This window comes from Podarcis erhardii (assembly GCF_964252035.2).
Source record: "Podarcis erhardii genome assembly, chromosome: 9".
NCBI lineage: Eukaryota > Metazoa > Chordata > Lepidosauria > Squamata > Lacertidae > Podarcis > Podarcis erhardii.
The window spans coordinates 77,394,536-77,417,546 of NC_138512.1; the positions used below are offsets into that span (position 1 = coordinate 77,394,536).

Genomic DNA, 23,011 nt, shown 5'->3' on the forward strand with positions numbered 1-23,011 from the left:
CTCTGAATGAAACAACTAGGGCAGACTTTGCAAAGCTGGTGCATGCTCAGATGTTTTGGACTACAGCCGTGCTGTCTGAGGCTGACGGGCATTGTAGTCTAAAAAAATAAGGAGGGCACCAGGTTATCAAAGGTTGAGAATGCAGTCACTATCACTTACATAGTTTAGAGTATAGGCGAGTAACAGGTGGCATGACGGAAGTGCACAAAATTATGCTTGGCATGGGCAGAGTGGATGGAGAAAAATATTTCCTATTTCCTATTTCCTAAATCGTACCTAGGGGACCGCCTCTCCCGGTATGCCCCGCGGAGGACCTTAAGGTCCATAAATAGCAACACCCTAGAGGTCCCGGGCCCTAAGGAAGTCAGATTAGCCTCAACCAGAGGCAGGGCCTTTTCAGCACTGGCCCCGGCCTGGTGGAACGCTCTATCTCATGAGACCAGGGCCCTGCAGGATCTGATTTCTTTCCGCAGGGCCTGTAAGACAGAGTTGCTCTGCCTGGCCTTTGGCTTGGAATCAACTTGACCCCCTCCCCCTCTTTCCTTTTTCCTTTCTCCTTCTGTGATGGAACTCCTATTTGGGGACTTCCCTGGCTTTTTTCTGGCCCACGTAGGACCAGTCTGGATAGTTGGGCTTGGTGAAGATTTGGCGTTTTCATCCCCTGCAAAATTTTTGAGTTTCTGCTGAAATGAGGCTGCATTTTAATGTTGTATTTTAATCTTGTTTTCAAGTTATATTTTAATCAATTGTTTTTATGCCTGGTGTTAGCTGCCCTGAGCCCGGTTTTGGCTGGGGAGGGCGGGGTATGAATAAAATTTATTATTAAACTACGGAACTCCTTGCCACAGCAGTGACAGCTTTTAAAAAGGCCTGGACAAATTCGTGGAGGAGGAGAGGACTATTGATGGCCAACAGCCAGAATAGCTACGCTTTTCCTCCACTTCTGAACACCAGTTGCTGGAAACCACAGGAGGAGAGACTGCACTTGAGTTCGAATCCAGCTTGCGGCTTTCCCCCTGGTTGGCAACTGTGAGAAAAGGACGCCATCTTATGTACTTACACGACTGGCTTAGAAGCACTCACAAACACCTCAATTCTTAAGTGGAGGATGTTGGAGAAGATGGACTACTGGTCCCAAGCTGCAGAGCATTTGCGATGTCCCTGTACACAGAATCCAGTTCCCCAGTGTGCCAAGGCCACGGAAGCAGCGCTGCAACATGCACTCCGGCACCAAAGGGAGACCTGCGCGCAGGAACACGGCCGCAGCAACGATTGCAGCGTCCCTGTCAGCCCATGATGAATGGCTCCAATTTGGAGGCCGGTTCTCACTGTCACTCTCCACCCGAAGGCCCTCCCTCTCGCCGGCAGCTGTTCTCTGCCCGGAGGCATTAGCTACGCTTTGGTGAGGACAGCCGGAGCGCGTGGAACAAAGGAGCAACCTGTCTCTGGCAGGCGAAAGACTAATCGAGGGGTCTGCGTGCCGGTTGTGTCGGGGAGGTGCACGGGGCTCGCTGACGCACGCTATTGATGCACTCCCAGTCTGATGATGTGGGTCTCTTATTGCTCCGGTGCCAGTGGGTGGAGAGATGCACGGTCCCCTGAATCGGCTGGGCTGTAGGAGGCCGAGACCCACCCGGCCCAGTGCTCTGCTTCCGAGAGAGGACAGGGAAGCAGAGCATCAGGGAGCAAACCATTGCCCTCTTCTCTGGTGACTGGGATCGGCTGCCGGGACCACATAACACCAGTCCTGAGAGATCTGCATTGGCTCCCAGTACGTTTCCGAGCACAATTCAAAGTGTTGGTGCTGACCTTGAAAGCCCTAAACGGCTTCCCTCGGTCCAGTATACCTGAAGGAGCGTCTCCACTCCCATCGTTCAGCCCGGACACTGAGATCCAGCACCGAGGGCCTTCTGGCGGTTCCCTCACTGCGAGAAGCGAAGTTACAGGGAACCAGGCAGAGGGCCTTCTCGGTGGTGGCACCCTCTCTGTGGAACACCGTCCCACCAGATGTCAAGGAAATAAGTAGCTATCTTATCTTTAAAAGACATCTCAAGGCAGCCCTGTTTAGGGAAGTTTTTAATATTTAATGCTGTATTGTTTTTAACACTCAATTGGAAGCTGTCCAGAGTGGCTGGGGAAACTCAGTCAGATGGGTGGGGTATAAATAATAAATTATTATATTATATGTGTCGGGACCTGGTTCTTGGTGGCGCACAGAGGCTTCCTTTTGGCTTTGAGCCCTTGGCAGACCGACTCTCCACAAAATCCCCTAGCCTCCGAACATTGTGGGTTGTGATTCGGCGCTTCCGCGCATGCGTGACCGCCGAAACCCGAACATAACCCGTTCTGGTACTTCCAGGTTTCGGTGGTTTGCAACCCAAAAAAAAACACAACCTGAAGCGGCTGTAACCCGAGGTATGACAATACACTTGAATGCCTTGTGAGATTCCCTACCTTGGGTAAACGTTCAGGGTCTCCGGGGTGTCGCGGGATCACCTTCTGCAAGCGCAGGAAGCCGTAGTCGATGGTTGGCTCATTCAAGGCTGCAGGCGGAAAGAGTGAGCAGGTTAGAACCCAGTGAATTGGGCTCGTTGTTGAGAGACAGCGTGGCCAGAATGGTGTGGCTTCTCCCGTAAATTTGTGCATTTCTAAGCTGAACTTCGGATACCAAATCCCGTTCACAGAGGGCTTTCCTCTGGACACTGTTATCTCCAGACATATTCTAAACCGATTTTAAAGTCATTGCTTTAGTTCCGTAGCTTAACTACACACTGTGCGAAGGAGTCGTTCTTTTGCTGTGTGCTGAACCTCCTGGCTTTCAGCCCCATATGCTGTCCACCAAGCCCCAGTGTCACAAGAAGGGGAGAAAAACAACTCCCTATTCCCTTCCCCTCTCAAAAAAGGTACTTCTTCACATCTTTCATTTTATTTAAAGCATCTTCACCCTTTAACAGAAAAAAGAGGCTTCCTTGTAGTCTAAATGACACCACACAAAAGGAAAAGGGAGGAGGAGGGAGGAGGAAAAATGGCAAACAGGCGCTAGTTCTTAGTTACGTAGTTTCTGTAACGACCAGCTGGAACAGAAAGAATTCAAGGAGAAGAGGAGAGTTGAAATGGTGGAGGGAGCAGGGCCTCTGAATACCAGTCGCTGGAAATCGCAGGAGGGGAGAGAACTCTTGTTGGTTTCCATTTGGGGCATGGCAGGGGGTTGGACTAGATGACCCTCGGGGTCCCTTCCAAATCTACGATTCTATGATTCTAACCTCCTCCAATGTAGGAATAAAGGTAAAGGGACCCCTGACCATTAGGTCCAGTCGTGACCGACTCTGGGGTTGCAGCGCTCATTTTGCTTTACTGGCTGAGGGAGCCGGCATACAGCTTCCGGGTCATGGGGCCAGCATAACTAAGCCACTTCTGGCGAACCAGAGCAGCGCACGGAAACACCGTTTACCTTCCCACCAGAGTGGTACCTATTCATCTACTTGCACTTTGACGTGCTTTCGAACGGCTAGGTTGGCAGGAGCAGGGACCAAGCAACGGGAGCTCACCCCATCGCAGGGATTCGAACCGCCGACCTTCCGATCGGCAAGTCCTAGGCTCTGTGGTTTAACCCACAGCGCCACCCGTGTCCCGATAATGTAGGAATAGCCTGCGGCAAAAGTTCCAAAAGCACACCTTCAACCTGCCCTCATACAAGATGCCTTCTGGGACAATAAGGAACAGCCAGAATATGCCCACAGGAACATAAGGAGAACGTCGCTGGGACAGGCCAAGGGCCCACCTGGTCCAGCCTCTCACGGTGGCTTGTGGGACACCCGCGAGCAGGATTCGAACACAGGAGCCCTCTGGGATCCAGAAGAATTGCTGCCTCCCACCTTGGGATGCGGATGGCGCTGTGGGTAAAACCTCAGTGCCTAGGGCTTGCCGATCACATGGTCAGTGGTTCGAATCCCCGCGGCGGGGTGAGCTCCCGTCTTTCGGTCCCAGCTCCTGCCCACCTAGCAGTTCGAAAGCACCCCTAAGTGCAAGTAGATAAATAGGTACCGCTTTATAGCGGGAAGGTAAACGGCGTTTCCGTGTGCTGCGCTGGTGCTGGCTCGCCAGAGCAGCTTCGTCACGCTGGCCACGTGACCCAGAAGTGTCTCCGGACAGCGCTGGCCCCCGGCCTCTTAAGCGGGATGGGCGCACAACCCCCGAGTCGGTCACGACTGGCCCGTACGGGCAGGGGTACCTTTACCTTTACCTTTACCTTGGAGGCACAGAAATAGCCATCACTGGTCCTCACCTTCAGGAGACAGGCAAAAACACCCCTCTTTTCCCTGGCCTTTGACTAATTAAACAATCTATGGCCTTTTAATCTCTCTCTCTCTCTGTGTGGTGGTGGAGCTTGTATTTGTATCTCTGGCATGTATATACGTGTTTTTATATTGCAAACAGCCCTGTGATCCTCAGAGAAAGAGAGGGAAGGAAACTGAACAAATAGCAACATTGATATGAATAATCATAAATGATCTATTCTCCCCCCTTTCCGCTCTCCTCCTCTTTCGCCCCCCCAATCTCCAAGGCACAGAGAATCAGGGATTCCAGCCCCCCTCCAATAACCTGTCTATCACCCAGAAGGCACATAGTCCCCCTCCCTCCCCCTCCCACTTTAAACCTCCCCCCTCTGAGATTGGCGCGCTTCATTACTGAACCAAGATGAAGATAGATTGCCTGATTTAGCGTAAACATATGCTGCAATTCCAGTTCTGGGCAGCGTTCGTGCAGGAGTAATTGGTATTGATTTTCTCCCTGCTCCCCCCCCCGCCCCCACCCCTGGAAGGCCTTTCACAGGCCAGAGCACACGGGATTACCCGTGCAACGAGGGGGGGGGGTACGTGGGTGGGATGACACACACACACACAGAGATGTGGTCACAGGGTTGCGCTTTTGGGGACAGGGGAAGATGGGCCGAGACGGGGTCTTGACAGCTCCACCGTTCTGAATTCCTCACGTTGGCTCAGATGCGTGAAGGGCAAGGCCAGAGCATGTGCCCCCATCGTCCCAGAGGCGGGGGGTGATTCATACGCTTGGCCCTGCCATTGGGGGACCAGTATAATTAAATAATAATAATAATAATAATAATAATAATAATAATAATAATAATTTATTATTTATACCCTGCCCATCTGGCTGGGTTTCCCCAGCCACTCAGGGCGGCTTCCAACAGAATATTAAAATACAATAACCTATTAAACATTAAAAGCTTCCCTAAACAGGGCTGCCTTCAGATGTCATCTAAAAGTCTGGTAGTTGTTGTTCTCTTTGACATCTGGTGGGAGGGCTTTCCACAGGGCGGGCGCCACCACCGAGAAGGCCCTCTGCCTGGTTCCCTGTAACTTGGCTTCTCACAGAGAGGGAACCGCCTGAAGGCCCTTAGCGCTGGACCTCAGTGTCCAGGCTGAACGATGGAGGTGGAGATGCTCCTTCAGGTATATTGCACTGAGGCCGTTTAGGGCTTTCAAGGTCAGCACCAACACTTTGAATTGTGCTCGGAAACGTACTGGGAGCGAATGTATGTCTTTCAAGACCAGTGTGATATGGTTTCAGCGGCCGCTCCCAGTCACCGTCTAACTGCCACATTCTGGATTAATTGCAGTTTCCGGGTCACCTTCAAAGTTAGCCCCACTTAGAGAGCATTGCAGTAGTCCAAGCAAGAGATAACCACAGCATGCATCACTCTGGCAAGACAGTCTGTGGGCAGGTAGGGTCTCATCCTGTGTACCAGATGGATCTGATAAGCAGCTGCCCTGGACACAGAATGGACCTGCGCCTCCATGGACAGCTGTGAGTCTAGAATGACTCCCAGGCTGCACACCTGGTCCTTCAGGGTCACAGTTACCCCATTTAATACCAGGGAGTCCTCCACAGCTGCCCGCCCAAAACAGTACCTCTGCCTTGTCAGGATTCAACCTCAATCTGTTTGCTAAGAAGCAAACTGGATTAGGACAATTTGCTGTCTGCATCCTGCTCTCACAGAGGCCAGCGAGGTGCCTCTTCTGGGAAACCCACAAGCAGGATTCGAACACAAGAGCCACTCGACCTTCCTGCGGTTTCCAGCAACTGAGATTCAGAACCATCGCTGAATCCGACTGTGGAGGCAGACCATAGCCATAGCGGCTAGTAGTCAACCCCTGCCCCCCTCCTCCTCCATGAATTTGTCTAATCCTCTTTTAAAGCCACCCAGATCTGCCATCACTGCCTCCTGTGGCAGAGAGTTCCATAGTGCAACCATGCAAAGACGGACTTTCTTTGATCTCTCCCGAAGATGCACTGACCACTGGCAGCAAACCCAAGGAGATTGGATGAGTGCCATCATTTCACAGCAAAGCCAGGAGTTCCAAAGGCCACGTTGGACCGTGAGCTGTCTGGGCAGAAAAGTCAATACCTGCCCCTCCTTGCACTGCCTCCCCACAAAAGAAGACCGCTCCATCTCTCACCAGTGTAAACAAAGCGTCCTGGCGCTCCTTTGCAGAACTGCTTCGATTTGTAGGAGAGGGTCACTTCCACCACTCCGGGAATGTGCCTTGGCGGAGTCTGCACACGGATTGCGTGTGGCGTGATGAGCTGTTAAGAGAGGTGGGCAGACATTTAAATAATAATAATAATAATAATTTATTATTTGTACCCCGCCCATCTGGCTGGGTTTCCCCAGCCACTCTGGGCGGCTTCCATAGAAACCAGAAATACAGTAAAATATCACAGATTAAAAACTTCCCTGAACAGGGCTGCCTTAAGATGTCTTCTGAATGTCAGGTAGTTATTTATCGCTTTGACATCTGATGGGAGGGCGTTCCACAGGGCGGGCGCCACTACCGAGAAGGCCCTCTGCCTGGTTCCCTGTAGCTTTGCTTCTCGCAATGAGGGAACAGCCAGAAGGCCCTCAGCGCTGGACCTCAGCGTCCGGGCAGAACGATGGGGGTGGAGACGCTCCTTCAGGTATACAGGACCGAGGCCGTTTAGGGCTTTAAAGGTCAACACCAGCACTTTGAATTGTGCTCGGAAACGTACTGGGAGCCAATGTAGGTCTTTCAAGACCGGTGTTATGTGGTCTCGGCGGCTGCCCCCAGTCACCAGTCTAGCTGCCCCATTCTGGATTAGTTGTAGTTTCCGAGTCACCTTCAAAGGTAGCCCCATGTAGAGCACATTGCAGTAGTCCAAGCGGGAGATAACTAGAGCCAATGCAGAACAAGAGCCAATGGCAAATTGAGACCAGCATCCTGTTCTCACAGATCATTGAAATTGCAATACTTTATTGTCACTTGTACACGAGCACCCCCCACTCAGCTCTCTTAGTCTTAATTCCCCTCATTTACTGACGCACACCCACCAAACCTGAAAGTCAGTTGCCCTGACTTTCAGCAGCCTAACAGCCCACGGATAGAAGCTGTTATTTACCCTGTTGGTGCGACTAATCATGGGTGGGATGCGGGTGGAGCTGTGGGTTAAACCACAGAGCCTAGGACTTGCCCATCAGAAGGTCGGCGGTTCGAATCCCTGCGATGGGGTGAGCTCCCGTTGCTCAGTCCCAGCTCCTGCCAACCTAGCAGTTCGAAAGCACGTCAAAGTGTAAGTAGGTAAATAGGTGCCGCTCCAGCGGGAAGGTAAACGGCGTTTCCGTGCACTGCTCTGGTTGGCCAGAAGCGGCTTAGTCATGCTGGCCACATGACCCGGAAGCTGTACACCGGCTCCCTCGGCCAGTAAAGCGAGATGAGCGCCGCAACCCCAGAGTCGTCCACGACTGGACCTGATGTCAGGGGTCCCTTTACCTTTACCTATATCTTCTGCCTGAGGGCAGGAGATCAAGAAAGTGCTGGCCAGGGTGTGAATCATCCCTGAGATTTTCCCTCACTCTCCTGAGGCAACGTTCTTCCGCTATTTCACCCAGCGGATTCACGGGACAGCCCATAATATCTTGTGCTGTATTCACTACCCTCATTCTGGTGGCCCCTTCCTGAACTTTTACGGAGCTCTGGGGCTGCCGCTGGAGAGCCAGAGGCCACTGAACCTGAATTCCACGGACCGGAGACCCCAGGAACACCTCCCAGAGCACTGCCAGGCCAGAGTCGGGACCCTCATGCGCACCTTTCCCCAAGGGACCCAATGTCCCCAATCGGACCTTGCCTACCCAGCAGGTCAGGGAGGGCAGGAGACTATGGAAAGGAGGAGGAGGAGATGACCATCGCAAGGGGTTGGACTAGATGATCATTGGGTCCCTTCCAACGATTCTATGATTAAGAGCTATCCACAAGGCGGCAGGCCTGTAGCTTAGCAGGAGAGCATCTGCCTTGGGTTCAAGTCCCCAGAGATCCCTGCTTGTAACCCTGGAGAACTACAGCTGCCAGTCCGAAAAGACAGTACTGGACCTGGTGGGCCACACAGTGGTCTGGCTTTGGATAAATCTGCAAGCTTCTTTCCCCTGTGGGATCCGGCACCAGACCAGAACACCCTTCCTTTTCATCCGTTAAGTTGCCAACCACAGCTGTGCAACCAGACGCAGAGGCCTCTCTATGCTGCAACCTCCATTGTTTTGCTGCTAGCTTGAACTGTCATGGCTCCCTGCAAAGCACCCTGGGAGCTGCCATTTGGCAAGGCTGCTCGCAAATCTCCTGTTTTTTAGGGGGGGGGGGACGATTGGCAAACCAAGTTTCAAGTCCTCAGTGTGCACATAAAAAGAAATCGTTATTTAGGGGAACTGAATTTAATTCTAAATTATATTCCGGAAACGTGGGATATTTCAAGGGGTCAAAAAAATAATAATGGATGTACCGTGCTATATTAGAAGCAAAAAAAAAAACTTGTTTTGATGAATTGGAAGAGCTGCAAAAAGATTCCATTGAGCACATGGATTATGGACAGATTAGCTACATACGAACGAATTGCATGTCGACGCAAAATAAGAATGGATAAATATGAAGAAATCTGGATCGAATATTTAAGCGATAAGGTGGACAGTTGTGGGAAGTAGGGGGAGGAGAGGTGGGGAAATATTGTTTAAAAAGGTGTAGTCGTAGGTATATCAGTGCGTTCAAATCTGAATTGTCAAATTGTGTGATTATTGTTATTATGGTTTTTGTTGTATGTGTCTTTTGCGGTGGATGTGTGTATAGAAAAAAATGATTAAACAAATAATAATAATAATAAAGTCCTCAGCGTGCCCCTGGAGACTCACCTCGCTCCACACCAGCATGGTGCCAAAGACCACCTGCAGCCCGTCAAAGAAGTTGTCCCCGATGACGATGACGGTGGCGCCGCCCGTCGTCCAGCCTTCGCTGGGGCTGATGGCTTTGATGCAGGGGGTGGCAGCTTCAGGCAGGGAGGGGGGAGAGACAAGGCAGAGAGTCAGCAACTGGGGCGAGCGGAAGAAGAGAGGTGCAGATCACCGTAAGAAGGGAAAGTGGGCAGTGATGTGGGGCGCAGAGGAGGGCAAAGGGGATGGCAGTGCATGTTGGAGGGAAGGAAAAACAGGCAGTGAAGGGGGTTGGACTAGATGGCCTTCGGGGGTCCCTTCCAACTCTACAGTTCTCTGATTCCAGGCTTCCGAGCCAGTGAGGATTATAGAGAACCATAGGCTGTGAAAGCCCCAAGAGAAAGGTTGTCCCTCTTCATATAATCGTAGAGTTGGAAGGCATGCCAAGGGTCATCTAGTCCAACCCCAAATCATTTGCCCACATTAGTGCACAGAAAATATAAGAATAAGAATAAGAATAAGAATAAGAATAAGAATAAGAATAAGAATAACAATAACAATAACAATAACAATACAGTGGTACCTCTGGATGTGAACGAGATCCGTTCTGGAGCCCCGTTCGCATCCTGAAGCGAACACAACCTGCGTCTACGGATGCATGGGTCACAATTTGCCACTTCCGCACATGCACGTGAGGTCGTTTTGAGCGACTGCGCATGCGCGAGCGGCGAAACCCGGAAGTAACATGCTCCATTACTACCGGGTTGCCACAGAGCGCAACCCAAAAATCCTTAACCTGAAGCAACTTCAACCTGAGGTATGACTGTAATAATAATAATAATAATAATAATAATAATAATAATAATAATAATAACAATAATAATAATATAATATTTATACCGCCCATCTGGCTGGGTTTTCCCAGCCACTCTGGGCGGCTTCCAACAAAATTTTAAAATAAAACAGTTGCTGTCGTCATCCGTCTGTCTCAAGAGTCAATGGAGTGTGCCTCCAGGGGTGAAGTCAAACCATTGCATTAGCAGTACCAAAGGGTACTGCGCACGTCTGGGCAGCATGCATGGGGGACCTGGGCTGCCCAGATGACAAGACCCCCCTCTCGGCCTCACCGATGGGGTCCAATGAAAAGCAGAGTGATGTGTTAGGCACCAGCTTGCCAGAAGGAGGCGTACAAGGCGCCACAGAAAATAATATATGGAGATGAGCAGTGATCGCTGCAATGCATCGATGTACAACTGCGAGATTCTTTCGTAAACCTAGAATCTGTGATAAGGTCTGGCTACGATAAGATCTGACGCCTGAATTTGCCACTGCGCTGCTACAACACAGACCTTCAGAGGGGTCCAGCCTTCTTGCTCGCCTCCCGTGCTTGGAGTTGTTGTGCACAAACATGTTATCAGACACCGCCAGGACATGGCCGTCCACATTGACTGTCGTTGACACCACAACCTAAAGGGGAAGAGAGATTAGGGGTTTGCCAAGGAGGAGGAGACATCTAGACTCCCAGCAAAACAGCAATTTCCTGGTCCTCAGAAGGTAGAAAAACAGGCTAGACAACCATTGGGGTCATTCCATCAGAGAGAGAGGCTGACGTCTGCCCCTGTCCTGCTCCACTGAGCATCTTTGATGCAATTTGTCACAGCCAGATTTGCCCCTTGATGCCTTTCAGCTGCTTGGCTGCACATTCTCTGCACAAAGAAATAAGGTGGAAGGCCAGCTACCAATTTACACACTGGCAGGTGCGCAGGCTGGGGTCATTTTGGACTCACAGCTGTCCATGGAGGAGCAGGTCAACTCTGTGTCCAGGGCAGCTGTCTCCTAGCTCCATCTGGTACGCAGGATGAGACCCTCTCTGCCCGCAGACTGTCTCACCAGAGTGGTGCATGCTCTGGTTATCTCCCGCTTGGACTACTGCAATGCGCTCTACATGGGGCTACCTTTGAAGGTGACCCGGAAACTACAACTAATCCAGAATGCGGCAGCTAGACTGGTGACTGGGAGCGGCCGCCAAGACCACGTAACACTGGTCTTGAAAGACCTACATTAGCTCCAGTATGTTTCCGAGCAGAATTCAAAGTGTTGGTGTTGACCTTGAAAGCCCTAAATGGCCTCAGTCCAGTATACCAGAAGGAGCATCTCCACCCCCATTGTTCAGCCTGGACACTGAGATCCAGTGCCGAGGGCCTTCTGGCAGTTCCCTCACTGCAAGAAGCTAGAGAACCAGGCAGAGGGCCTTCGTGGTAGTGGCGCCCGCCCTGTGGAGCGCCCTCCTATCAGATGTCAAGGAGATAAGCAACTATCTGACTTTTAGAAGACATCTGAAGGCAGCCCTGTACAGGGAAACTGTTTTTTAATGTTTTATTGCGTTTTTATATATGTTGGAAGCTGCCCAGAGTGGCTTGGGCAATGCAACCAGATGGACGGGGTATAAATGATAAACTTATATTATTATTATTATTATTATTATTATTATTATTATTATTATTATTTCTCTTATGAGTTTCTTTAAAGAAATTCTAAAATGTCCATTAGGGACGCGGGTGGCGCTGTGGGTAAAACCTCAGCGCCTAGGACTTGCCTAGGACCTCAGCGCATGGTCAGCAGGTTCGAATCCCCGCAGCAGGGTGAGCTCCCATCGTTTGGTCCCATCTCCTGCCCACCTAGCAGTTCGAAAGCACCCCTAAGTGCAAGTAGATAAATAGGAACCGCATTATAGTGGGAAGGTAAACGGCGTTTCTGTGTGCTGCGCTGGTGCTGGCTCGCCAGAGCAGCTTCGTTACGCTGGCCACGTGACCCGGAAGTGTCTGTGGACAGCGCTGGCCCCCGGCCTCTAGAGTGAGATGAGCGCACAACCCTAGAGTCTGTCAAGACTGGCCCGTACGGGCAGGGGTACCTTTACCTAAAAATGTCCATTGGTGTCTGGTTATTGCAGGGGTATGCATGGAATCGCACATAAATTGTGTTTCTGCAGGGGAATGGAGAATCTAGGACATTTTAAAGTCATCTGGTGGGATTTTTACTTCCTATGCTTCGGACGTAAGATGCTCAACATTCAAGATCCACACCAGCTTGGGAAATATAGATGCCTGGGTATATATTTCTTCTTCCTACTATTCGTTGTGTGTTAGCTTGCTTGCTGTATATGGCATGATGCAATACCCGCCAGTGCACTTTGGGTCTGTGAATAATGCCAGGCTCATGCAAGGAAAGGGGAGCCCAGCCCACACCAGAGACCTCAGCAGGACCCAGAGGGGCCACGCTGTCTGTGGGGGCAAGAGGGGACTCCCTGGGCCTCAACCGGCTCTGGCTGGCTGGCTGGGGGGCTTCATCATCAGGTTCCTCTCCTAACGATATGGTAATTGTGACATTTTTACATGATTAGCAGCCATTCCAATTTGCATAGCGCGGGTGCCTGGGAGCAAAAGCACACCCACCTTGATGAGGGAAGGAGAAGGAGCAGCTGACGCCGCCGCTACGAGCGAGAGGCGAGTGCGAACCACGCTTAGTAGCAGAGGTGGATTTAGGCAAGCGAGACCGACTCGCTCGCACTGGGTGCCGAGCCCAGAGGGCACCGCAGAGGGAATTGCAACAACGACAAACAACGATTAAATACAATAAACTCTGCTTATAGAGATGGGAGACACAGAGGCATACCAACAAACGAACGTCTTTGCATTAGGGGATGTCCTGAAGTAGAGGACCTTATGTATTATATCTTGCGCTGCCCCTTATATAATGAAGCAAGAGAAAGGTTTTTAGCACCTATAATGACGAGGTCCCCTGGCCAGAACCCCTCTGTCATGATTTTATATCTTCTCGCAGACACAGATAAGTATGTGACCTGGCGTGTAGCACTCTTTGCAACTGCCGCTAGGAAAATTAGAGCAAATTATATGGCTAAGGTAGCCACCAACTGTAAAGGAGATGAATTTATTTGACCCTACCTACATCAAGCTATATTCTGTCTTTATAACCAAACTCCGAATATAATTGCACATTGTATCAATCAACATTATTTTTTAATATATTAGTGGTCATGTGATAATTTCAGCTTATAAATTTTATTGTTTAATGTCTTAACTTGTATATTAAGTTACTTTTATAGCTCTGTTTAGAGTAGGTAATGTCTTGATAATATAAGTGTTTTAAGTTTTTTGTATCAATCCAGTATATTTTCCTTTAATCGTTGGATGATTCTGTGTACATTGCGGCAGCCTTTGGCTATGTGCAATAAAACTGACTGACTGACTTACAAACAACGGAAGGCAAGAGGTGAGGGGGCTCCGAATTTTGGCACCGCACAGGGCATTGCTGAAGTTTTAAAGCTCAAATTTCAGTTGAAATTCCTGCATTGCAGCAGGTTGGACTGGATGACCCTTGAGGGGTCCCTTCCATGACTCAAAATCTGCTCTAGGCAATGGCGGAAGCCAGCAGGCCACAGGCACACCAGTCCCCACCTTAACACTGTGACCCTGGTTGCAAATTGTTTCCTGAGTCCTAAGGCATGGGGACCCAGTCATCTGCAAGAAAACCTTCTCCCATATCAACCAGCCCATGACTGAAGCTCAGCGGGTGAGAATCGGACTCCTGAGGGCCCTCTCGCTGGGGAAGGGCCTTTTCAGTGGTGGCTCCTTGTGTGTGGAAATCCCTCCCGACCAAAGTGTGTCTCTGGCCCCATCGCACTGTAGCATCTTTCTCAGTGGCTCTTGGGAGAGGACTGGATCGCTCCTGCTGCGGTTTTTGTCAGGAAGGAACAGAAGTAGCAGGTGAAAGGGAAAACGGGGAGTGTCTCACCTGGAAACGGCGCATGTCCCGGGGGTTCCCTGCATTCTTCAGGCAGTTCTGGTTGCATTTGAGGAAGAACTTGAGGAAAAATCTAGAAGGAAGAGGAGAAAAGAGGGCATTGCATTTACCCAGAGAGAAGTGAAGTCAGAGATTGTGTCCGCTGGGCCCTCTTGGGGCTGGTAGGGCAGAAAGCAAGGAGCCCAACAGCAGGGGGCGCCAGAGCCAATGTTGGGAAGAGCCAACCCGGCTGAGTTCTACAAGGGCAAGACTGTAGAAAGAGCTGATGGGCAGAGCCAACTTCTGAACTGGCTGTAAGTAAGGCAGGCAGTAGGTGGGAGCAGGCTGAGGTTGGCAGGGCACTGCCCAATTTGCCCTGACGGACGAGGCTTCATGGTGGTCACCAGATTCCAAGCCCTGGTTCCTCGCCTGATGGTTTGGCTCAGGTGCTCTGGCCAACTTGGCCGCAGAGAAGTTCAAGAAAGTTGTTTTTTCCCAATAATTCAAACCACAATTCAAAGTGTTGGTGCTGACCTTTAAATCCCTAAACGGCCTCGGTCCAGTATACCTGAAGGAGCGTCTCTACCCCCATTGTTCTGCCTGGATGCTGAGGTCCAGCTCCAAGGGCCTTCTGGTGGTTCCCTCACTGCGAGAAGCCACGTTACAGGGAACCAGGCAGAGGGCCTTCTTGGTAGTGGCGCCCTCCCTGTGGAACGCCCACCCACCAGATGTCAAAGAGAACAACAACTACCAGACTTTTAGAAGACATCTGAAGGCAGCCCTCTTTAGGGAAGCTTTTAATGTTTGATGTATTACGTTATTTTAATATTTTGTTGGAAGCCACCCGGAGTGGCTGGGGGGGGGGCCAGCCAGATGGGCGGGGTATAAATAAATTATTATTAATTATTATTATTATTATTATTAAGCAACAGTATCCAAGCACCTTCTCTGGTCAAACCAGTCTGGACTGTGTCCGGCGCCTGTCAAAACACCTTTCCCAACACCCTCGTTCACCCACCCCCAATCCTTGCCTAAACGGATCACGCACCCGTTGCCTCCCTCCCTCCCTTGCGCCTGGTGGTCGCGCTGGCCCTTTAAGGCAGCCCTGAAATGCACCCTTCTCTGCTTAAGAGGGTATTGATTGGAAACTGATCCCCGGCTGCCTCCGAGGCAGCTAATGGGCTTTATTGCTGCAGAGAACGATCAATCAGGGAATAGAAACCCTGGAGATATCTGAGCCCTGGGGGGGGGGGGGCAGATGGCAGGGCGTGTGGGGCGAGGGAGGCCTGTGCTGGATGCAGATCCAAGCCACAGCTTCACACGCCCAGCTCCCTTCCAGGAGATGCAGAGATACCTGGAGTCACCCCCAAATTGCCACTGGGGTGCATGTTATAATGTTCTGCTTTCTGCGCCTTTCGTAGCAGTCTGAGAATTGCTCGCTTTGCTGGGCTGCTGTTCAAGGCAAGGGAGTTTTTAAAGCAGAGGTTGGATGTCTAATTCCACAATTCTTTGATTCCATGAGCTCACTGTGAGCTCCCAAAGCAGACCGGGAGCCTGGGTGCCCGCCTTTAATGGGCATGAGAAGCTGGGCATGAGAAACTGCGGAGAGCGCCAGGCCCTCAGGGGAGGGCACGGAACTGGCAACTTCTGTGCATCCTGGGAGCCGTCAGCGGCTAAAGTCTGACACCAGCCACACCCTCACAGTGCATTTAAAGCACATGGCTTACCCCAAAGAGTCCTGGGAGCTGTGGTTGATTAAGGGTGCTGGGAATGCTCACAAGGATGGAAGAATGAGGAAATCCCAATGAAAGAAAAATTGATGAGCTATGCAGAGCTGGCTAAATTGACATACAAATTGCAGGACAAGGACAACTGTGAGTTTAAGGAAGAAGGGGAGCTTTTTACTAATTTATCTAAAAAGACAACAAAATGAATTGGACTCCTTGGCAGGTTTTGAATAAACATACACCAGTTTATTGGTTGGCAACATGGTAGATAGATAATGTAAGGATATGCATAATTTTATAACATGCAGGGAATAATATGTGCTGAGAAATCAGAGAGAGGAGCTGAGGGGAGGGTTTGAAGGGGGGAAAATAATGAATATGATATGTTTTGATGATTTGTTATGTTGAAATTGTTAATAAAAACATTAAAAAAGGGTGCTGGGAATGCTAATGGCCTGAGGGGCAAACCGCAGCTCCCAGGGTTCTTTGGAAGAAGCCACAGGTTTTAAACATACGGTGTGATTGTGACCTTACTGGGCTCGGCTTGGAAGTGGCAGAAGCTGACTGGTTTTGGGCTTCCGTCGGCAACGCCAGGAGAAGTGATTCCATGAGGCATGTCCAAAGATCCTTTGCCAAGGTCACAGGGAGCCCTGGAAAGTAAACTGGGTGCATCTGCAGCAAAGGCTTGCCAGACACGCCATGGATCGCGAGATGTGGCAAAGATCCCTTGACTGTTTGCCAGGATTCCCAGGATCCTGAGGAAGGTGTGCCAAAGACGACGGCCGAGGGATGATCCAGGGTCCCGAAACCAAGCCTTATGAGGAGTGGTTGACGGAACTGGGTATGTTTAGCCTGGATAAGAAGGGACTCGGAGGTGGCTCCCGGTGGAGTACAGGGTCAGGTTTAAGGTGCTGGTTTTGACCTTCAAAGCCCTATGCAGCCTAGGACCCACGTACCTATGGGACCACCTCCCTTGTGTGCCCCGCGGAGGACCTTAAGGTCCACAAATAACAACACTTTGGAGGTCCCGGGCCTCAAGGAGGTTAGATTGGTCTCAGCTAGGGCCAGGGCCTTTTCAGCACTGGCCCCGACGTGGTGGAACACTCTGTCACAAGAGACTAGGGCCCTGCGAGACTTGACATCTTTCCGCAGGGCCTGAAAGACAGAGCTGTTCCGCCTGGCCTTTGGTTTGGACTCAGTCTGACACTTATGTTTCCCTCCCCTTATGGTCTTGATTTATCAGCTACTTTAAAATCATATCTGAAGAAGTGTGCATGCACACGAAAGCTCATACCAAGAACTGACTTAGTTGGTCTTTAAGGTGCTACTGGAAGGAATTTGTTTTGTTTTAAAATGAGGCTGCATTTTAAATTGCATTTTAACCTGTAGTTTAAATTGGTTTCCCCCCCTTTTCCTCCCTATTATGTTTTTACTGTGATTTTATTAGTGTTAGCCGCCCTGAGCCTGGCTCTGGCTGGGGAGGGTGGGGTATAAATAAAATTTATTATTACTATTATTATCATTATTAGACAGCCATCTTCACATATTCAAAGGGTTGTCACATGGAAGATGGAGCAAGCTGGTTTTCTGCTGCGCCAAAGAAGAGGATCTGAACCAGTGGATTCAATCGATAAGGAAGGAGATCCCGAATAAACTTTCCGATGCTGAGAACTGTCTGACAGTGGAACGGGCTACCTCAGAAGGTGGTGAACTCTCCTTGGCTGGAGGTTCTGAGGTTGGGTGGCCACCTGCCAGGGATTCTTTAGCTGTGATTCCTGCATTGTGGGGGGTTGGACTAGATGACCCCTGGAACCCCTTCCAACTCTACAATTTACGGTTCTGCAATCTTTTGAAAAGGACCAGGGAAGAGGGGAAGGAAGAGAGAAGTGGGCCGAGGGGAGAAGGAGCAGCTGAGAAAAAAAATCCTGAAAAGATGGATGGAAGCCAGAGAATACGATTCCTTCTCCAACCGCATTCCGGGCTGATGAAATATTTAGGATGCTTGTGTAGGGTCCTATAATTGTCATCCTAGCATCAATAATTAAGGGGCGGCAGCCGTGCTTGCTCTGGAGAGGACCGGGAAGGCTGGGAAGAGAGGAAAAGCCAGCTCTAAACACATACACACACACACACACACACAGAGACACAAACACCCTATAGCTGTCAACTTTTCCCTTTTCTTGCAAGGAATCCTATTCGGAATAAGGGAATTTCCCTTTAAAAAAGGGAAAAGTTGACAGCTATGACACACAAACACTCTGCCCAGCTCTGCCCAGTCGTTGCTTTGCAGAACAACTTAGGCTGGCAATTTAAGGGCAATGAATGCAATAGTAGGGTTTGGGTTTTTTTTTATAAAGTGAGATGAGCGCCGCAACCCCAGAGTCGACCACGACTGGACCTAATGGTCAGGGGGTCCCTTTACTTTACCTTTTAGGAGCAGAGGAATCTGCCATATACTGAGCCGCTGGTTGTCCAACTAGCTCAGTAACATACCCTTCAACATTTCTCCAGTGAAAATAGGGACATTATTATTATTATTATTATTATTATTATTATTATTATTACTATTACTATTATTATTATTATTACTATGACTATTACAGTGGTACCTCGGGTTATAGACGCTTCAGATTACAGACTCCGCTAACCCAGAAATAGTACCTCAGGTTAAGAAATTTGCTTCAGGATAAGAACAGAAATCGTGCGGCGGCAGCGGGAGGCCGCATTAGCGGTGCTTCAGGTTAAGAACAGTTTCAGGTTAAGAACGGACCTCCGGAACGAATTAAGCACTTAACCTGAGGTAAAGGTAAAGGGACCCCTGACCATTAGGTCCAGTCATGGCAGACTCTGGGGTTGCGGCGCTCATCTCGCTTTATTGGCCGAGGGAGCCGGTGTACAGCTTCCGGGTCATGTGGCCAGCATGACTAAGCCGCTTCTGGCAAACCAGAGCAGCACACGGAAACGCCGTTTACCTTCCCGCCGGAGTGGTACCTATTTATCTACTTGCACTTTGACGTGCTTTCGAACTGCTAGGTTGGCAGGAGCAGGGACCGAAGAACAGGAACTCACCCCGTCGCGGGGATTCGAACCGCCGACCTTCTGATGGGCAAGTCCTAGTCTCTGTGGTTTAACCTGAGGTACCACTGTATTATTAATATTCTACACGGCACATCTGACCGGCTTACCCCAGCCACTCTGGGCTGCTTCCAACACATATAAAAGCAGAATAAAGCATTCAACATTTTTTAAGAATCTTCCCTATACAGGGCTGCCTTCAGATGTCTTCTAAAGGTTGTATAGTTACTTATCTACTTGGCTTGGGGCATTTGCACAACTCCATACCCTCCAACATTTCTCCAATGAAAATAGGGATATCCTAAGGAAAAGTTGGATCAAATCAGAAACCTGGATAGCTTCTGTAAATCTGGGACTGTCCCTGGAAAACAGGGACACTTGCCGAGTCTGCTAACTTCTACACAAATTTGCATGAGCTTTCCAAGGGTTCACACTGTGGACGTCCTCAGCGCTACCAGGAGATGACAGGGATTGAACTTCTGGCTTTCAAAGCAGATGACCCTGTGTGTCCTTCCCTATTCCTCTCCTCCGGCTCCATCCCTTGTAGTAACTCCTTTCCTACAAGCCTCTGAATCCTGCCCTCATCCTTCATCAGCTGTGCTTGCTGAGGCAGAGGGCATCTGTAGTCCAAGACATCTGGACCAGGCTGGGGAATGAGGAGGCTGAGCTGTGCTGGGGTTTCCCGGCCTTGGACCTCCAGCTAAATCTTTGATATCCCAGTTATGCTTCCCACCTCCTGCAAAATAGTGTACCAACCAACCAGAAACTGTCTGCAGCAGAAAGACTGCTGGATCCTTCAAGGGGTGAATTTTTCTACCTGCTTTCCTCCCAGATAAACAGGAGTTGTTTCCCAAATATTTACTCTTGCATGCTACCTCTTTTCCAGAGTTGCCAGGGCAACCCAGTCAGAAGAGCAGGATATAAGTAAATAATAATAATAATAATAATAATAATAATAATAGTCCTTTTTGCAGGGACTGCCCTTTGCATTTTTGGCAGGGACACGAATGCATTTGGTTTGAAACATTTTTCCAAATGTTAAGATCTTATCGCCTTGCATATTTTCACAAGTTGCATCGCTGGCATCTGAATTTTGTCACCGTGTGTTATTCTTTTGGTCCGAAGGCAGCAAATAAACAAACCGTACACAACAACAACACCGCAGTCCAGTTGTGTGTGTGTGTGTGTGTGTGTGTTTTGGCTGTGGGCCCACTGTCAGAATTTTTCAAGCAGAGACTATATTTTCCCCGGGGAAAAGTCAGCGGTTTCATTTTAGACTTTGCGCATCTGTTCAGAGTGTGTGCTCCAGGCATGTGCCCTCATGTGCCAAGTTCTTGCTCTTGATGGGACACTGGCCTAACCCCGCTTCGCCACCCGTTATTCCTGCACACGCTTCTGCTTGACATAGGTTCAGAGGCACCACCGCCTCCATGAGGACTAGTTGCTTCTCAAGTACGGAGGAGCTGGTGGCAGTGCTTGAAATCCTGCCCCAGGTGATCTATCAGGGACAGCCTCTCTCTCTCTTTTTAAGGTTAAATAAAAAAAGCTCTGCACCGAGCCTAACGGAAACGCACGGTCCCTGTTTTTCAATATTATTTGTTCAGAAGAACCGAACTTTGGAGGTTAATCGCAGGAATGAAATCTGGGGGGAAAGGAGAGGTGCAGACTTAAGACTCAGGTAGGCTGGAGTTCCTGCTTTGCTTGCAGGTGGTAATCAAGGGAAGAAAGACATGCAGAAAGGTGGAGGAGATGGATAGATATATTTGGAGAGATAGGGGGGTACCCCCTCCCCCGATGGCAAGATTGACAGGGAGCCAGCAGAGCCCCCCTCCCTGCTTCTGCCATGCCCACTGCCCTCCCCTCTGGTGCCACTGACTTCAGCTGAGAGACAAGAGAAGAGAAATAATAAAAATAAACAGACGTCGTCGGACTCCTTCACCTCCTTTAGCGGCAACGGCGCACAGAGGCCCGCGGAGTTAAAAATAAAGACAATGTGCATACATTAGCATCCATAATGCACAACTCTCCCCATTTAATATGCAAATTCCCAGCAACGCTGCCGAACACCTTCTGTTCCGAGCGCATAAATTTGAATTTGCAATTAGAATAATCTTGTATAATTAATGAAAAGCGTCAATTTTAGCTCCTAAGTAATTTGATTAACATGTTGATAGGGCACTTATCGGGCTCTCTAAACCAGAGGGGCTGGGCGTCTCAGGAAGGAGAGGAAGGGGAAAACGGGGAGAGAGAGAGGGAAAAAGAGGGAGGGAGGGAGGGAAGGATGAGAGGGGAAAGGTGGGGGGCCAAGGAGAGCCCCCATCTTCCCCTGGAACCAAAGGAATGCAAGGTTAAGAGAAACTGCTGGGAAGGATGGAGGCATGAATGGGAGTCAGAGAGACAGACAGCGAGAGAGAGGAGGCCGGATGACATGATTTATGAACATAACAAGGGCTTTTTTTCCAGCCGGAGCTCAGATCCAGCACTTCTAATGGCCCTTCTAAGAGAACAAGGTTCATGGTGAGCTCTGGCACCTCTTTTTCTAGAAAAATAGCATTGCCTAAGACGAGCCTAAGGGATGCGGATGGCGCTGTGGGTTAAACCACAGAGCCTAGGACTTGCCGATCAGAAGGTCGGCGGTTCGAATCCCTGTGACAGGGTGAGCTCCCGTTGCTCGGTCCCTGCTTCTGCCAACCTAGCAGTTCGAAAGCACGTCAAAGTGCAAGTAGATAAATAGGTACCGCTCCGGCAGGAAGGTAAACGGCGTTTCCGTCTGCTGCTCTGGTTCGTCAGAAGCGGCTTACTCGTGCTGGCCGCATGACCCAGAAGCTGTGCGCCGGCTCCCTCGGCCAATAAAGCCAGATGAATGCTGCAACCCCAGAGTTGTCCATGACTGGACCTAATGGTCAGGGGTCCCTTTACCTTTTAAGACAAGACTGCTGGATCAGGCCAATGGCCCATCTAACCCAGCATCCTGTTCTCGCAGTGGCCAACCAGATGCCAGTGCGAAACCAGCAAGCAGGATGCGAATGCAAAAGCAGCACTCTCCTTTCCTGTGGTTTCCAGAAACCGGAATTTAGAAACATTTCTGCCTTCAACTGTGGAAGCAGAGGAGACCCATCCAGGCTAGTAGCCTTTGACAGCCATCTCCTCCATGAATTGTCTTTAAAAACCATCTCAGTTGTTGGTCATCAGTGCTTCCTGAGGGAGCGAGTTCCATAGTTTAGCTCTTCCCTGTGTGAAGAAGGTCTTCTCTTTTCTGTCCCGAATCTCCCAAGCTTCAGCCTGATTATATGCCCATGACCTCCAATGTTACAAAAAATGAAGGAAAATCTTCCTCCATCCACTTTCCCCAGGCCATGTCCACCTCTGGTCTACAAGACCTCCTGATCAGATGCCCACCCAGTTGTGTGACCTGATCTACCCAAACTTTACTTCCTGGAGTTGGCTTTTTTCTTTTTGTCCTGTCCAGAGTGCAGAGACGGTAGCTTGTGTGAGTGTGTGCTTGTGTCTGCGTGCGATCTGGCTGAAGGAGAAGCTGAAAGATCGGAGCACACAATGGCTGCCGGCCAGACAGACCGTAATAGCTTTGATTCTTCCCCTCCTAATCTCCCCACTGCCTTGTCAATCCCCATTCTTCTCTGTCACCTGCCGGCTGTCTCCCGGGTGGCTTGAGTGACAGGCAGCCATCCCAAGGCACCGGGCCCCTCTCGCCGCAGCACCGATGCTATCGCGGGCGGACAAAAGCTGGGGAAATGTCAGTGCATTATCGAGGCACCCTGACCGCTACCAGGATGCAACAAAATGGGAGGAACGTTTTTTCCCATTGGCCCATTGTGCAATTGATGGAGAAAGTGACTTCCTTACACACACACACACACACACACACACACACACACACACACACCTTCTTTCCAATGAAGAGAGGGCAAGACAGACGAACATTTTCTCCACAAGTCAGGAGGGTGGTTTGTTGTGACGGTTCAGGCCCAGCTAGAAATGAGCCCCAAATTTCCCAGGTATTCTCTAGTAGCTCAGAAGGTTAGTCTACAATGGGGAGTGATCGGGCCCCTCGAATCTCGGGCAGAAGGGGATAGCATTGAATATATATTTGAGGGCGGCTGGCAGGCAAATGGGCCTCCTCTAAATTTTGCCCCTCAAACTGGAATGGCCTCCCCTCAGT

At 50.0% G+C, this 23,011-nt stretch overlaps 1 protein-coding gene across 3 annotated transcripts in view; it reads right to left on the minus strand.

Moving 5' to 3' along the window:
• Positions 1–23,011, minus strand: part of LOC309350143 (transcription factor COE1-like) — a 98,864-nt gene that overhangs the window by 20,538 nt on the left and 55,315 nt on the right. For all 3 annotated transcript variants that reach the window (XM_081876838.1, XM_081876836.1, XM_081876837.1), the window contains exons 8-12: positions 14,042–14,123; positions 10,579–10,696; positions 9,212–9,345; positions 6,480–6,606; positions 2,455–2,543 (exon numbers count right to left, since the gene is read on the minus strand). In XM_081876838.1, coding sequence (XP_081732964.1) covers positions 2,455–2,543; positions 6,480–6,606; positions 9,212–9,345; positions 10,579–10,696; positions 14,042–14,123 — 550 coding nt within the window. The remainder of the gene's footprint in view (positions 1–2,454; positions 2,544–6,479; positions 6,607–9,211; positions 9,346–10,578; positions 10,697–14,041; positions 14,124–23,011) is intronic.